Here is a 17,581-nt window from a genome sequence, read left to right on the forward strand (position 1 = left end):
GCTGTCCATCTTCTCCTCTTCCTTTTCTGTCCTTTTCCCCCCTTCCACACTCTTTATCTGTATCCTCCTTCCCCATGTGTGGTCTGTGTCTGTCGTCTTACCCCTCTCTGCTCTCTGTGAGCCCATGTCCTCCTCCCCTTCTCTGATCATGATATCACCCTTTACTGAATAGGAAGATTCACATTCTTACCCCAACAGAATTTCTTAACACATAGTAAGTAATATGTGTACCAAGTTTGTTTGACATCAATCCAGGGATGTATGAGGAACATTTCAGCTGTGGATTTGCTCACATACACATGTCACGTATATTTAACATTTTTCACACATATTTGTACGTCTCTAGCAACTTTTGGCCTTCAGTTTCATTTGCACACATCTCAATGTTTATGAAATCGTATCTCCTGAACTATGTGTCATACAGTGACATAATTTTGTATGTACATTCAGCAGCATATGTGGATATTGTCCTCGAAATGTGCATTGAAGTAGTAAATTTAAACTTCATGTATGATATGGCAGTGCTTCACGCACCTCAGTGTTTACGATGTCATATCTTCTGAACTGTGTATTGTACAATGATATAATTTTGTAGGTATATTCAGTGGAATATGTGGATACTGTCTCAAAAATTTATTGCAGCTAGAGTTAGTAGCAAATAAGTAATAATTTTAAACATAATGCATGATCTGGCAGTTTCACTTTATGAACAGCGGAAATGTAGTGAATGATAAACTTCCTTCTTTTCATAATTTTGTAGGGGTTGTGAGTGAGAAAAAGTGTCATAAAGGTTTGAAATTATGTATAAAGTTTCTTTCAACTCACCAAGTGCTCTTATTCTCAAGTAATAAATTCTGTGTATTCATGTGTCATGAGCAACACTTCTCTTTCACTCCCATCCCTTCCCCTTTGATATGTAGGTGGCACTTAACCACCACAGCGATTCTTTCCAGACAGTAAGTGATATATGTAGAAAGTTTGGTTGAAATCAGTCCAGTGATCTAGGAAGAGATGCGAAACAAACATACATACAAATGTACACACAATACAAACATACTTACATTTGTATAATATGGATTAATGCATCTAGGACGACTGGGATATGTCTCAATTTCCCTTTTGCAATAATCTGTCAGTATCAAGTTAACATAATGTTGTCCATTTTTGGTGGTATAATTATGATGATTGATAAACTTATGCATTATTTGTCTCTAAGCCATATTGGGAATGGAACGGGGGCAAACTGGAAAACTGCCTAAAGTGATAAGATAATTGAAGAACTTAGTAAGAGAGTTTATTCTTATAAAGAGTTCTATGAGCTATTTATGCTTTTGTCAGATCAGAAGAAGATAAGTCCACTTGATATCCAGGAAGTGTCCAGGCTGTAGCAAGTCTACAGTTCAGATCTAGAAGACTCAACATTTGGACTTGAATGTTTACACTTCAAAAGCTACGTCTCTGTTGTAAAGACTGAAAATGAGTCATACTATTTTCCAGAACTGTGCAAGATGCTAAATGGCTCTGAGCACTATGGAACTTAACCTCTGAGGTCATCAGTCCCCTAGAACTTAGAACTACTTAAACCTAACTAACCTAAGGGCACCACACATATCCATGCCCAAGGCAGGATTCGAACCTGCGACCGTAGCGGTCGCGTGGTTCCAAACTGTAGCGCCTAGAACCGTTCGGCCACTCTGGCCAGCCAAGATGCTAAAAGGTGCCAACTTGGAGAATACCCAAATTTGAACATAGCTCTTCAAATATATTTGAGTAGTCCTGCTTCCTGTTGCTCAACAGGAAGGTCATTTTCTGTTGTTAGATGTATAAATAATTATTTAAAGACATCACAAAAGTGGGATCATCTAAGTTATCCTGGCGGTCCTTGCTACTGAATCAGACTTGACAGTGAGACTGGACTATGAAAAAATCATAAACTTATATGCCAATCATAGTGCAAGTAAAAACCCCTTCTTATTTAAATAACCAGTTTTTTGTCCCCTGGTATGTTTCTAAATATAATGTAAGTGGTTTTTGTTTATATTTAATTTTACTAAAAGCTCAATTATAATGTTTGGTTTTATATTTATTGTATGACACTTAACTAAATTTTTCTAGTTGTAGTTTTTATAAGCACAATTTTAGGTTTGCAGTCCATAGTTAAGTATTACACAGACAAGAAACAAGCCCTACACAGTAGACAAACTTTGATAAATATCAGTCTTTCAAGTTGGGTGATGGGTGGGTGGAGGCCACCAGAGATAGGAGTGCTGAATACAGGCCCGTGTCTCTCTGTCTACATGCAAATCAGTTTTTAATTACAATTAGTATCACCCACATACTTAATTTAAATATAATCATACAAAACAGCGAATATAAACTACTTGAGTTTCTGCTTCAACTGACAGTGTAGAGTGAACTGAAATCTGTAGCTGGAAATTAAAAAGAGAGACAGAGAGCTCTGAACCACGTAACATCTCACACCCCTTGCTATCAAACTGAGAATAAATTTGTAGCAGAAGGGTCCAGAAGCGTGGAGTGAGAAGGACAGCTTCATGGCTTATAATTGTTCACAAACTTTAGAGATCTTTTCATTCACATTGCAAAAATGTAGGCCATTACAACACAAGTCTTAAACAGTATAATAATTTTAATTATAATGAAGATGTCACATACTTCACAATTGGACATCTAAGTTGGTAATATAATCAACTGCATTTGGTGTCAACAGAAAATCATTTCGTGTCCTCCGTATGCCCTCAGGTTGCAGTGTTGTGTGATGTGACAAATCATCTGTTTCTCAGCTCCACGGATACACTACAATGTAGGTATTATGTGCATCAGCACACCTGCCATTATTGCTCCTCATCCAGTTGAGGGTTGATCATGTCTTAAGTGCAATTGGAGGATCCTCACATGTTTTTTTATGTTGTTATTTCTTATTTGGAGTTTGTGGAAATGTTTGTTGTATTTTGTTCAAAGGACAGACTCCTAAGCAGTTTAGACATTGATTGTAGATGTAACAGAAGTAATTTCCTAGGATGTTCAAATAATCTGTTAGTGTTTTCTCCATTGCTTTGCTTCTGGTTGTTGCAGCCCAACCAGTAGGGTAGCCAAATTTTCTGAATCTTATTACTGTCATATCAGCAGTGTTACAACCAAAGAGGAGTGGAATTAAAATGCTCTTGAGGAAGGCCATTATCGAGTTTTTTCCAATTGCTCAGTGAATTATCTATGACTTATTAATAAAGGAGATAAATTCCCTGTATGAGTCCACAATCACTGTGAATATTTTGTGAATAAAACTGTCTAGATGATGTAATAAATTTCTTTATTTACTATGCCATTTTGGTTACTGCCATCATAAGATATAAAAAAAAAAACTGGGAACTTCCAAAATGAGATATGCCTAATCAGGATGCTCCAATGTGGCAAAGGCTTGAATGAAGTAAGGAGCTACATTATAATAATATCCTTATTTATTTGCTATGTGTCCCATGAACCCATATGCTGATTATTTGCCCAGGATGAGAAATGTATCAAAATGGTGACACCTTTGTAATCTACAGTTATTTATGTTTAATGTTTTTCTTTTTATGTAGATTTATTCTACGGTTATTTATGTTTTTCTGTTGCTTTTATTTCACTTACTGAATGATTTATAATGACATATATAATGCTGCAGTGATGTTCCTCAGTGTGACAAGGATTTTGTCTCAATGTTACATCTGCTGTGAAAATTGAATTGGGGGCTAGGATGAAAGGAGGAGGTACTTTACATAATAATATACTGTATTTATTTTGTTTATTTATTGAATATGTGTTTCATGGATCTGTGTAGTGATTATTTGTTCAGGATGAGAAATATACCAAAGTAATATGTATTTAATTACACACCAGCATTCATAATATATACCTACAGTTGACTTCTACAGAAATTCTATTGTAGTAACCTTACAAACCAAACCACAAATACTGTTTTACATAAAAAAAATTATGTAGAGTAATAAGACATATACTTGTTAAACATTAACCAGCTGGAAAAGAAAGACAATTTTTGAGAAATAACGTTAATACATGATTTGTACAAACCAAATACATAAAACAAAGACAATATTTAGAGGTGTGACTTATTTGCTTCCCACACGGACAAATGATAACAACCATATATACACAGTGTTTATGGCAACAGTCTAAAAATAAGAGCTGCTTCTGATGTTAAATTACCTGTTAAACTCATATTTAGAAACTTGTCAACAGGTTAGAAAGAGCAATTTAGAAAAGAGGGATTTATGTTTTCCAAAGCTTTTGAGCCCTGTGGGTAGGAATTGAATATTTTGTTGCCAGCACAGTTGATACCTTAAGAGACCTTGGAATATGTGCTGGTTACTCATCAATTCATAATGACCTGCAATACTATAAGTATTTCATGTGTCCGTGTGGGAAACAAATAAGTCACACCTCTAAATATTGTCTTTGTTTTATGTATTTGGGTGTACAGTAAATATCGTTCTCATGTCCTAAAATGTAGTATGCATACATGTCATTACTGAAACAATGGAGACAACAGAGGATGAGTAGAGATGAAGCAAGACTGTTCCTTAAACCCAACAAAATGTAATAAATATATGTAATTAGAAGCAGTTTTTCTGCTTTTTGCATGTCATTTCAGCAGTTATTGGTAACCGATGACCTGTAATTTTTGGGGCATTAACTGATTTGAATCAAATTTTAACTTCAAAGCAAGTATTAATTCTTCCTGGACAATGATCAAAGATGTAGAACATTCCATTGTTAGTATTTCCTTTCCGCACATCAAGGTTGTGAATGACTCATCTTATCCCCCACTACAAACATATTCCTGCAGAAGTAGAAACCTGCGTATGAAAGCTTTAGAATGTTTAGCATTCTTTTATCTCAAAGGAACACATGCACTATTAAATTTGAGTAAAGATTCTCTTAGTGGAGTGTGAAAACTGGACAAATCATGCCGAACAGTAATCAAAGGTTATCTGGTGTATAAAACAGAGGAAAAAATGAAAATAAGACTTTATTTTTAATAGAAAAATTAATAATATATGTGAATCCTTCATTGCCACAAAACCTCTCACTGACATAAATTTGTGTCTGAAAACATTGTTGGTAAAGCCACATAGTAAATACCTCAAGTTTCAAGCCAATACGCACATGCATTATTGCCCATGCAGGCAAAGTCTCAGCTGAATGTGGATAAGGAAAATAACACATTCTATATGACTAGAAATTCCTTCCTGATGTAGTCCTTGCATAAGAAATTCTCTGTTGACTTGCAGTGCTAAATTCAATCAAAATCCCAAACTTTCACTGACTGCCTCCGTCATTCTCAAGAGGAGTATTGTTTTCAGCAGTAATGAAGGGGGCACTCATCAGAAGCATAGTATTTTACCCAAAATTGAAGGGGCCAGTTAACCAAAAATTTTTTATCCCACAGCATATCTTGGAGTACTGCATGCCATTAGGTCTAGGCAGTAAAAGTACCTCCAGAGATATTACCACCACTAAATTGATTTGTTTCCACAATGTTCCTGAAATTAAATCATGTTCCAGGTTCTCCTCAAATGAATATACAACATAAATCTTTTGAAAACTGAGTCTCGATGCATCAGTGGACTACATTGTACTGGATTTATTCACCATCCAAATTTGATAGCACTGTCTTGAATGTAAAGATTCCATTTTGTGCACTGGAGAACATGGGGGAAACATAATTGGAAATGTGATCCTGAGACCATATTTCTTGGAAAGCTGAGACTCATATAAGGGTTACAAGCTTGATTGGCAGTTGAGTTACAAGAAACATTAAGTTTAATTGGGCAGTTAAAGCCACATATTGGTGCTGCATAGGATTTGTTGCTTTTGGAAGATATTGCACTACCTTTGAGAAATATGTCAGAAGCCTGGGAACTGTTGTGGAGGTGACTTGCTTGCAGTCATCCAGTAGTTAATCCCTTAAAATAATGCTGTATCTAATACCTGATACCCATTCATACTGTACAAAAATATTATTTCAGGAAATAGGCTTCTGATTGCAGTGAGTGAAAGATACAGAATGAGACTTTTCAGCATCAGGTGTTGCCATTTATCTTTTTTCAAAAGGGCTATGTAATACTGGCAGTATTCAAACCTGTAAATTGCATTCTATGCTTGAAAGATGAGCTACGTTCCTTAAATGTTTATAATGATAATGCAGTGCTGTCTTCTTCACAGCAGTACTTTTTTTATTATAGTTATCTATTCAATATTTTTTCATGTTAGTATAACAATGTTTAAGTTTCATTGACATTCTCATAATCTTAAAAATGATGTATTTAGGTCTGCTGACAATTCCTCCTTTTCTGTCATTCACTTTCTCTGTAATAAAGGAAATTTTCCAGAATCAAACTATGGAAAATCCAGGTTGAAATATCAACAACGCAAGAAATTATAGATTGCTGCTTATTGTAAGGCTGACACATTAAGTCGCAGACAGGTACAGTCAAAGGACACGTACGCACAAACTTTTGGCCACAGCCTTCATCAGAAAAGTGAAGAGAAACGCACACCATTCATTCACACAAGCAAACACACCTCACGCACACATGATTGCCAGCTCCTGCAGCTTGGACCAGATGCCAAATTTCTAGAACATTATTAAAAATTGTAATTTATTTAACTCAGTCTCAGTTTTTCACTTTTGTAAGTTAATATAACATTCTTCATTAATGGAGGAATTATATTCTGTTTGTGATTGTAAAAGCTGCTTTCTTCTGTAGAATGTGACTTCCTTTTTAGGGAACCTATTCATGTTAAATTCCTTATTTGAATTGTACAATACAAATTAAAATAAGTCGAAAATATTAAGCTACATACTAACCACATGATACAATGATACATTGCTGTAAATAGAATTAAAAACTAGACAGTCTCAAGAAAACATAGTTGTTCAGAGAGGGAGGAAATGGAAGTGTGTTGAAGATATGTCACAGCTCTTAACTTTTCGGACATACTCTGTATCTCTAAGAGTTAAGTGTGTATTTATTTTCTATTACTTGAAAAAGAAGATTTCTGTGCTTGTGCATCTACTGGAATTCCCTAATTTGAAGTGAATTCTGAGGAGCTTGTGGTTTACTGTTTGTGTTTAGTGATTGAGGATAACTGTGCTAAAGTTCTATGTGACTGAATGAAAAATATTTTCATTTAAAAATCTGTTTTGTACATAATTTTCAGCTTCTGATGCTAAATGGAACTGGTACAAGTATTACCATTGACTGGGTTTCACGACATCTCTACTGGTCAGAGATAGACGATAAGAGTATTGGATCTTCAATATATAGCTTAGACCTGAATCAGGCTGAGAAAGGTATTGTCCAACCAAGAAGAGTTGTAAGAAGGCAGAGAATTGTGCTGAAGATTGATGTTCTACCATCAAAAAGGTAACTGTAAACTGAAAATGAACTAAATAAATAAAAGAAAGTAATTCAAAATAGGACTAGTTGAGTAGTTGAGGTAAATATTGTCTGTAACGGATGTACAGTTGTCCCCAGAAGGACATTCTCCTCTTTCAGAGATACACTGTTTTGACAAAAGTCATGGGACACCTCCTAATATCATGCTGGACCTCCTTTTGCCAATGTAGTGCAGCATCTCAACATGGCGTGGACTCAAGAAGTCGTTGGAAGTGCCCTGCAGAAATATTAAGCCAGGTTACCTCTGTAGCTATCCATAATTGTGAAAGTGTTACCAGTGCTGGATTTTGTTCACAAACTGATCTCTCAGATGTGTCCCATAAATGTTTGAAAGGATTCATGTTGGGTGATCTGGTGTGGCCAGACCATTCACTTGAATTTTCTGGAATGTTCTGACATGGCACACTGTCATCCATGAAAATTCCATCATTGTTTGGGAACATCAAGCCCATAAATGGCTGGAAGTGGTCTTCAACTAGCTGAACATATCCATTTACAGTCAATGACCAGTTCAGTTTGACCAGAGGACCCACTTCATTCTATGTAAGCACAGCCCACACCATTACAGAGCCCCTACCAGCTTGCACAGTGCCTTGTTGACAACTTGTATCCATGGTTTTGTGGGGTCATATGACCAGGTCATAGTTTTCCAGTCATTTAGGGTCCAACTGATATGGTCACATGCCCAGGACAATCACCGCAGGAGATTCCATGCTGTCAGCAAAGGCACTCACAATGGTCATCTGCTGCCAAAGTCCAATGAAATTAAATTTCACCACACTTCATAACTGATATGTATGTTGTATGTCCCACACTGATTTCCCCAGTAATTTCATGCAGTGTTGCTTTTCTGTTAGCACTAACAACTCTAAGAAAATGCTGCTGCTTTCCGTCATTAAGTGCTGGCTGATATCCACTGCATTGTCCATGGTGAGAGGTAATACCTGAAATTTGGTATTCTTGCCTCACTCTTGACACCGTAGGTCTTGAAACATTGAATTCCCTTATCATTTCCAAAATGGAATGTCCCATGCATCTAGCACAAACTAACATTCCACGTTCAAATTCTTCACAGATGAATTTTCTTGTCTTCTTCATGTAGGAGGAAGTAGTATTGATAGACGAGCACCTGGTGCACTTCTCCGTATCTTTCTAACATGATATATTTTCATAGTTTACTGAAATTAGTAGGCAACATGAACAGCCCAACTAGTGTTTCATGCTGTGTTTCTGTTTTGATACTGACACCCTGCCTGTCTCTTGCAAGTGTTGTCATAAATGGTATAAGGTTGCCAATATTTAGGAGGAGGAAATTAGTGTTTAAGGTTCTGTCGACAATGAGGTAATTGGAGATGGAGCACAAGCTTGGATTTGGGAAGAATGGAGAAGGAAAGCATCTGTGCCCTTTTTGTGGAACCATCCTGGCATTTGCCTTAAATTGTTTAGGAAAATCACAGAAAACCTAAATCGGGATGACCTGACTCGGGTCTGAACTGTCATCCTCCCGAATGTGAGTCTAGGGCGATCTTTAGGCAGGCAGTTGGTACTGATGACAGCTTCATTTCATCAGAGTGGTAGGCCTATTTGTATGTGTGTATGCTGTCTCATACATAGTAGGTGAGCATTGGGATTCTGTAAGCAGTTGCAGGATATGTGGTTTTGTTACAAGGAAATATCATTACACTGTCAAATATAATATGAAGCAGTACTGAAAAGCTCCATGACTTGGATTTGATAACTTAATGCATCACTTCCAAATGAACAGACTGTTGCTGATTGGAGGAAAATGAATGGAGAAATGAAATGCAGTACATTAAGTTTGATTCTCTATCTTAATCATGTCAGTTATCAACTGAATTCGTGTATGCAATTGGCTTTGAGAAAATAATTTGTGAAATACTTAATATTTGACATTCCACTCTATTAATTTCTGGGAACTTATGGACTTCAAAATAAGGCTTATGTGATTATATCTCAGAAGTGGTGAAAAATTTGTACTGCTCTTCACTGTCATCTATGTTGAAGTGGTAGTAATGTCTCCTGATCATTCCAAAAAGTCAATATGTTAAAACCATTACGCACAAGCCTTATACATAAATCCACTTTGTAACAATCATAATAAGTTGGCATCCAATCCCTCCATGAGGAAGCATCCTTTAATGCTCCACATTTATTTTCACTTGGAGGTAAGAATCTATTCTCAATTCCAGAAGACTCATGCTTGACATGCGGTTCTGTTGTTACCATTTGTCTATCTCTCTGATGCATCAGTCATACTTATGTCTGTAAAAATGATATCATTACTTTGATATCATAACTTTGCTTTAAATGTGTGTCATTTTCAGACAATCCTTCAATAAGAGAGACTGGCCGTTCTTATGTCATACTTCCTGTTTTCACTCCACTAATCAGTTGCACATTCTTGTTAGACTGACATGGACAGATTCTATAATTTCCTGTACAGGAACTGTGACATATATAATCAAGAATTTGATGTAATGTCAATCCTGTGGCTATCTTATCACAGTAATCATACTCAGACATTAAATGGAGGACATAGATGGGCAATGTTCAATATATAAAATATCTTACCAAGATTTGTTCAAGAGAGTTTTATCAAACGTCTCACTATATGTATATACTTGCAAAATGTTGTTACATCTCATGAATTCAGTACCTCTTGTGTTGTGCAATGGTCTTAGCATGGGATGACATGTGTTACTTCCTGTTCTTTCCGAACAATTCACATCTTACAAGGCTGCTGCTGTAGTCTTTGGCCCACACAGACAATTGAATATAAATGGTGAATATATTAGTGATCAATGTAAACAGTAAAACCTTTCTCTAAATGTTCAAAAGTGCTGTGGAACTATATCTTTTGTCATAGCATGCCCTTAATCTCAGTTTGTACTGTTTATTTTATTCAGATAAAAGCGAGCAATCAGTCATACATTGTCTCCACAAAATCAGTTTTACTGAACAGAGTAAAATAGAGAAAAGTAGTCATCAATACATCATTTGAGTTCTGAATCTGCAGTTCTATGTCTCTTATGCAGTAATGGTGGTTAAATAGACAGCTCAACAAACTATCCCATATCATTTTCCCCACTTACAAGAATGTATTCATGTAATTTACAGAAAAATGGCTTTTTTAGGGTAAATTACATGATGATCTGGATAATAACTGACAATACTAAATCAACAACATTGTGGGTGTGTCTTCATAAATAAATAATTTATAAATTTGATAATGGATATCTAAATTCTGTAGAAAGATATAGCCTTATGTTAATAAGAGATGAATACTTTTCACTTGGCTATATCTACAGTTTTGCATCTACAAAGTTGAGTAGAACCACAGATAAAGCAAAATATGTTTAAGATGTTTTGAAAGAGAGACTAAAAGATACTCTCATTAATTGCAGTGGCTAAGAAACTTACTTATTTAACCAGAAGGTACTGATAGTTTGGTGTAGTTATTTCTTACTTATTATCAATACAACTTAATAGACATTGTGCACAGTACTTATTACACTTTCTTCTGTTGGCAGTTCACTCTACTGGATTGAGATTAACAGGAGTTCTGTCAGCAGTCTCATGAGAAGTCGAGTAGATGGAACACATGTTGAACCATTCTTTTCAGTGAATAAAAAGAGAAGGAGGTTAGAAGAACTATAATATATGAATTTCTCATATTGTAATCTGGACCTATTCAAGCTCTCAAAATAACTATCATTAAATTTGTTGTGCATCCTTCATTTATTGGTACAACATGAGTTGTTTATTCATTTTACTTGCAGGAGGCAGAATTTTCGGAGTGATTACTGTAACTGTTCTGGTAATCCTGTTCTGGGGAAAGCAATGACAGTTGATCCAGCAGACTTCATAAATCCAAAAATATTTTGGGTAGATGGTTGGCAAAACCAGATATTTACATCAGATATTGATGGCTGTAATTGCACAGTAGTTGTGAATGCCACACATAGAAAAGCAGGTATGTCTTTTTTTTCTTTTTTCTTATTTTTTTTTAGCAGAACAGCTAACACTAGTGTAAAAATTATGTGTGCAATGCTCCATAAGTGGTGCCTGGACACAAAGAAATGTAATTTATTCATTTCATTGTATAAAATTTTCAAATTCTTTGACTTTTTGTACAGGAGACATCTCATGATAGACACTGATATATTTTTATCAGAGCTATACAACAATTTTACAAACCTTATTGTGATACAGTTCCACATGGTCTACAGTTTCAAACTGTGAAATTGTCATCCATGAATTCTTCAAAAAAGTAACAGCACTTTTCCACTAGAGGAGTGAAGAACAATCTTTCCAGTAAATCAAGCTCCATGTTGTAATGAGCATGGATAAGCCAAATTGTTATGACCATTGCCTACCTCAAGACTGAATGACACCTGGTGACAGTGTGGGCATGTGACATGGTAAGGGAAGTGCATAACACACAGCAGAGATGAATGGGGAATAATTCTAGGAATGTAACAGCTGCAAATAGATAAATCCACTGAAATAAGCAACTTTGAGAGTTGGTATTTTGTTTTGGTCTGGCACCTTGGAATGACTGTCTTGGAAGTAGCAGAGCTGGTCAGCAGATGATGTGTAAATGTTCCCTTGTTGACCCAATAACATCACCCTTCAAAATTGCAGTGAGCATGGGATCATCAAATTTGGGCCATGGATCAATGGAAATGTGTTAATTGTTGGGTGACTCTTGTTTGTTGTTACATGGGGTCAAGTGGTTGTGTCTAGATATGCCATCATCCAGACAAACAGCTGCTTGAAACATGCACTTTGCCACATTTTCAGGCTGGTGAAGGCTGTGTTATGGTGTGAGGGACATTCACCTGGGCTTCTTTGTGACCAATGACAGTAATTGAAGACACCTCGACAGCTGTGGACTACATGAAAATTATTGCAGTCCACCTGCTTCCCTTCATGCCTTATGTCTCCCCAGATGGTGATGGGATCTTCTAGCAGGATAACTGCCACATCACAAGACCAGAAACATGCTACAGTGGTTTGAGGAGCATGACAGTGAATTCACATTGACGTCTTGACCGTAACATTTGCCTCAACTGAACCTTCTGGAATATATTTGGGACACTATCGACTGCCAGCTCCGTGCCCACAAACCACCAGCCCATAATTTATGGGAATTTTGCGTAACCATTGGAAACTTTAATCTTGATGGTAGAATGGGGATTTATATCTGGGACACTGTCAGATGTCAGTTCCATGCCCATATACCACCAGCCCATAATTTACAGGAATTTGAGGAACCACCAGAAACTTTAATCTTGATGGGAGGAGGGGGATTTAAACTTCATTGTTCTTGAAACAAGTCCAGTGCCTTCACTATTGCATCTCCTTATTAGGTATAATTTGAAAGAAGAGGAACGAACTTTGCTACTAATTGTTCCATGTTCATTTCGACTTTTGGAATATACTGATATGTCCTTTATAAAGTTCAACAACTGCTTAACATGATGGAATGCTTTACTCATTCATTTGTTGCTGTACTACCACACAATGATAACCAACCCAAATTTTTGTATAATTCTTAGTTTGTTGTCAGTTTCAGCTTTTTTTTTTCTTTTTTTTCAAATTTAAACAAAATGGTTTGCATATCCATTTTTCCAAAACATCAGATATTTCAAAATTGTCGAAAATAGTAAGTACAGTGTAAGAAAAGCAGCAACAAGTAATAAGAAAGTCATGTAATTGCAATGCTGCTATGTTACAAAGTACTTGTTGGAATATACAACAAGAGGCACCTTGTGTAAAGAGTATAACTCATTTTGCAAATAGTTTGACCATGCTTCTTATCTAATAATCATGTTTTTTTTTTTCATTTTCGTCATTGAAAAGGACTGCCACCAACGTCATTGACTGTGGATCATAAGTTTGTATACTGGTCTAATGCAACTGAAGGGCGAGTGTACTCTGCTGTTAAAGATTTGGATGATTTGACAAGGGCAGCTACAACTGACAAAGTAAAATCAGTTGATATGTTTGGTGTCCAGCAAATAATTGCCCTTGGATCTCATTTGCAACCATTTCCATGTAAGTATAACAAAAAGAACACTTAATTTTCATACTTTGAATTGATTATGATTTGGTTTAAATACACTGCTTGACAAAAAAAGAAAATCACTCAAAAGGGGAGAAAGAAATCAAATGAAACTTCATAAGTTGAGAGGGAATGTGATGTTATTTTAGTGATTTTAAAACTGCATTAAATTTACGAAGAACCTGGCAGTATGAGCCCACTTATCAATATGACATTGCACACCTTGGTCTAGGTGCTTGCACTGATTCAGTTGTGATGGGTATCATAAATCCATTGTATAATCTTCTGAGGCTAGCTGGCCCACAACTGTTGTAACTGGTTCTTGAAATCCTGGATGCTGTCACTGAGATGAAGCTTACATCCAAGCTGGTTTCACACATGTTCTATCAGGGACATATCTGGGGATCTTGCTGGCTTCAGCAGTACCTCAACATACTGCACACATATGTCTTGTGGACAAGCACTGTCCTGTTGAAAAATGGCATCACAATACTGTCAAATGGGTGACAAGTGATGACACAAGATGTCCATGACTTACTGCTGTGCCGTCAGAGTTCCCTCAAGCACTACCAGTAGTGACTTGAAGTTGTACCTGATGGGTTCCCACACTATGGCACCTGAAGTAACACCACTATGCTTCTCAAAAGCATACTGGCACCTCTCCCCAGCTCACTCCCATGCTTGCCAACAACAGACATCTGTGGGGTAGTGAAGAATGATGATTCATCACTGATGCCATTCATCAGCAATCCATGTTTCCTAGTCGTGGTACCACTGCAAATACAGTCATTTGTGTTGTGGTGTTAACGTCAACCTACACGTGGGATGGTAATTCCCTAGTCCAGCTGCTACTACTATCTGACTAATGGTTCAGGGTGTTAGAGAATGTTATAGGGAGTCCACTACTTGTGAACAGATTCTGATGTTCTTCTTCCTATGCAGTCCAACGTTGGGCCACTGTCACATCCAAATGCTCCACGGATCTAGATACTGTGCGATTTGACCTGCGAACAAAATGGAGATCCACAATGAGGCCCCTTTCAAATTCTGTCAGGTGCTGGAAATATTGATTCATATGAGTACATGGCATCTCTATGTCCTTTACAATGATTACTGAGCACCTGACACTGTTCACATCCCTTATACACTTTACCAGGCCTGGTAACAACACTAAACGTGAACAACACTAATGTGCCCTGGTGCCCGTCATTGACATATGAACCAGTGGTGTGTATGTGTATGAAGTGACATTGACATCTGAACACATCTTCTGGGTGCTTCACTTTTGCTGTCAGGCATTGTAATTACATTGTAGACCATTTGAAAAATAACAACCACCTATTTCTCTTATATGGCACTGATATTACATTTGGAGTTGCAGTATGAACATCCAAATTGTTATTAAAGTCGTTACCAACATTTACATGTGTAACTGGTTCACACAGAGTAAATAGATGTAACTATGTTTGGTTCATATGGAGTAAGTAGATATAACTATGCTGATGAATATGAGTCCTTGAAATGCATTCACAATGTACCACAGAAGAAACAGTAAATATGAGTATAAAAATTGTACAGAATCAAAAAGAAAATTAGCAAATGAGCCAGTCTATAGGCATACAGTCTGGACAAGTGTTAGAAGTTAGCTAAAATGAATAGGAAAGGGAAAGAAAAGAACTTACCTGTTAGAAGCCCCATACAAGGCGTTTATCGTATAAAATGTTGCAATATAAAATAGTAAGCAGTTGTGAGGGAAAGGAGACTTGTACAAGATGCTTCAGACATTGCCACTAGGGGGCAAGTGATGTCTCTGTGACGAGAAAAAACTATGGAAAACTAGTGATAGGAGTCTGAAGAATGTGAAGGGGGCTGACTGAAATGTGCTAAATGTGACACTAAACAAAATGTGTTGGAAAGTGCTGCATATGGACAAAATGACAGGATGCAACATAAGAATGTGAGACAAAACATTTGGCCATGAAAGCTGTGGTAATAGGGATGGGTATCAGTAGGCTGCTTGATAATGGATTCATCCTACATATTTATTAGAATATATTACTAAACCTGCATACTTTTGTCATCAATGTGCAGTCATTATATTTTATGTAAAATTCTGGGAAACAAATCAACTACCTTATCAGCTAAGCAACCAGTGTCGTTTCATATGTAAATGCACTACCTTCTGGACTCCAGATCATATAACATACAATGTACTGTATGTACGTGAAAAACTACTCTCTCCCTCACATTTGGGAACTAAGGGGGTGCATAAGTTAGAACAAATTTGTGATTGCAAAACCAAGGTTGACACCAAGTTGATTGTCAAAATCACAATAGTAATGGAGCATTATGACTACAAGTAATGTGAGCCTAAATTAGTATAGATGAAAAAAGCCATAATTGGCTGACACAGTAACATACTCACCAACAATGTTCCAAAATCAAAATGCAGGTACAAAAAGTGCTGAAGTGGCTACTTTTGAGTCTTGGCGAACCTATGGTTTCAGTAACAAAATATCAACTGGTTGATATGCCTGCCATGCTGGATAACTATTTCTGATAGAGGACTGACTTCCATCCCCATAACATTGCCATAAGCCCTATAGTTGCAAAGCCGAAACCAGAAATAGGAGGCATAGAAATTCTCTGAGTCTGTCTTCATATTGCTGGAGTGCCAGAATATTAGAGTTTATGCAGCCTGAACCGAGAAATGTGTATCACGTGGGGCTGTTGTGATCTGTGCAGTCTTCCCTGTATAATTCTGTTGTAAATTACACTTGCGCTGAATTCATTCTGTATGTTATCTCACAATGTAAAAGTTGTGTATTGGATTCACATAACATATGATTATCTTGCTGTGAATAACCGATATGTTCATCTAGCACTTTAAAAAATCTAATTAAGAAGTTATTTTAATAGTCCATTATTGTCATTATCAAACTGTATGACATGTATTTCAGTTAACATTGTTGTGTTTATATCTCACAGCTCCAGAATGTTTAGTTCCCATGCAAACAATGCACATGGTGAAGTTAATTAATAGTACAGATAAAACACTGAAGTTAGAACTCCCAAAGCCAGACAGATACCCTCATTGTGAAAATATCTCTCTGGCAACAATTGAATACACAGTATACTACGGACTGGTGACTGATGATGGAACCTCCGACTGCAGAAAACATTTATCTCGTTGTTGGAAAGTGGTATGTATAACTACTGCACATAAGTTATTTCTGTAAAATTTCTGCATGAAATGATATTCTGTATGGTGCATGACATGTCTTGTAATGCCATAGAACTCAAGTCAGTTTACACTGATGAGCCAAAATACAAGGTGCATTCAAGTTCTAAGGCCTCCGATTTTTTTTATAATTAACTACTCACCCGAAATCGATGAAACTGGCATTACTTCTCGACGTAATCGCCCTGCAGACGTACACATTTTTCACAATGCTGACGCCATGATTCCATGGCAGCGGCGAAGGCTTCTTTAGGAGTCTGTTTTGACCACTGGAAAATCGCTGAGGCAATAGCAGCACGGCTGGTGAATGTGCGGCCACGGAGAGTGTCTTTCATTGTTGGAAAAAGCCAAAAGTTGCTAGGAGCCAGGTCAGGTGAGTAGGGAGCATGAGGAATCACTTCAAAGTTGTTATCATGAAGAAACTGTTGTGTAACGTTAGCTCGATGTGTGGGTGCGTTGTCTTGGTGAAACAGCACACGCGCAGCCCTTCCCGGACATTTTTGTTGCAGTGCAGGAAGGAATTTGTTCTGCAAAACATTTTCGTAGGATGCACCTGTTACCGTAGTGCCCTTTGGAATGTAATGGGTAAGGATACGCCCTCGCTGTCCCAGAACATGGACACCATAATTTTTTCAGCACTGGCGGTTACCCGAAATTTTTTTGGTGGTGGTGAATCTGTGTGCTTCCATTGAGCTGACAGGTGCTTTGTTTCTGGATTGAAAAATGGCATCCACGTCTCATCCATTGTCACAACCGACGAAAAGAAAGTCC

General features: G+C 37.0%; 1 protein-coding gene across 1 annotated transcript in view; it reads left to right on the top strand.

The window, feature by feature from the left end:
• Positions 1–17,581, top strand: part of LOC124721321 (proto-oncogene tyrosine-protein kinase ROS) — a 566,425-nt gene that overhangs the window by 445,836 nt on the left and 103,008 nt on the right. Inside the window, exons 21-25 of the mRNA XM_047246233.1 lie at positions 7,243–7,448; positions 11,033–11,143; positions 11,282–11,475; positions 13,368–13,562; positions 16,558–16,772. Of these exons, the coding sequence (XP_047102189.1) occupies positions 7,243–7,448; positions 11,033–11,143; positions 11,282–11,475; positions 13,368–13,562; positions 16,558–16,772 (921 nt within the window). The remainder of the gene's footprint in view (positions 1–7,242; positions 7,449–11,032; positions 11,144–11,281; positions 11,476–13,367; positions 13,563–16,557; positions 16,773–17,581) is intronic.

The sequence above is a fragment of the Schistocerca piceifrons genome, chromosome X (genome assembly GCF_021461385.2).
Source record: "Schistocerca piceifrons isolate TAMUIC-IGC-003096 chromosome X, iqSchPice1.1, whole genome shotgun sequence".
Lineage (NCBI taxonomy): Eukaryota > Metazoa > Arthropoda > Insecta > Orthoptera > Acrididae > Schistocerca > Schistocerca piceifrons.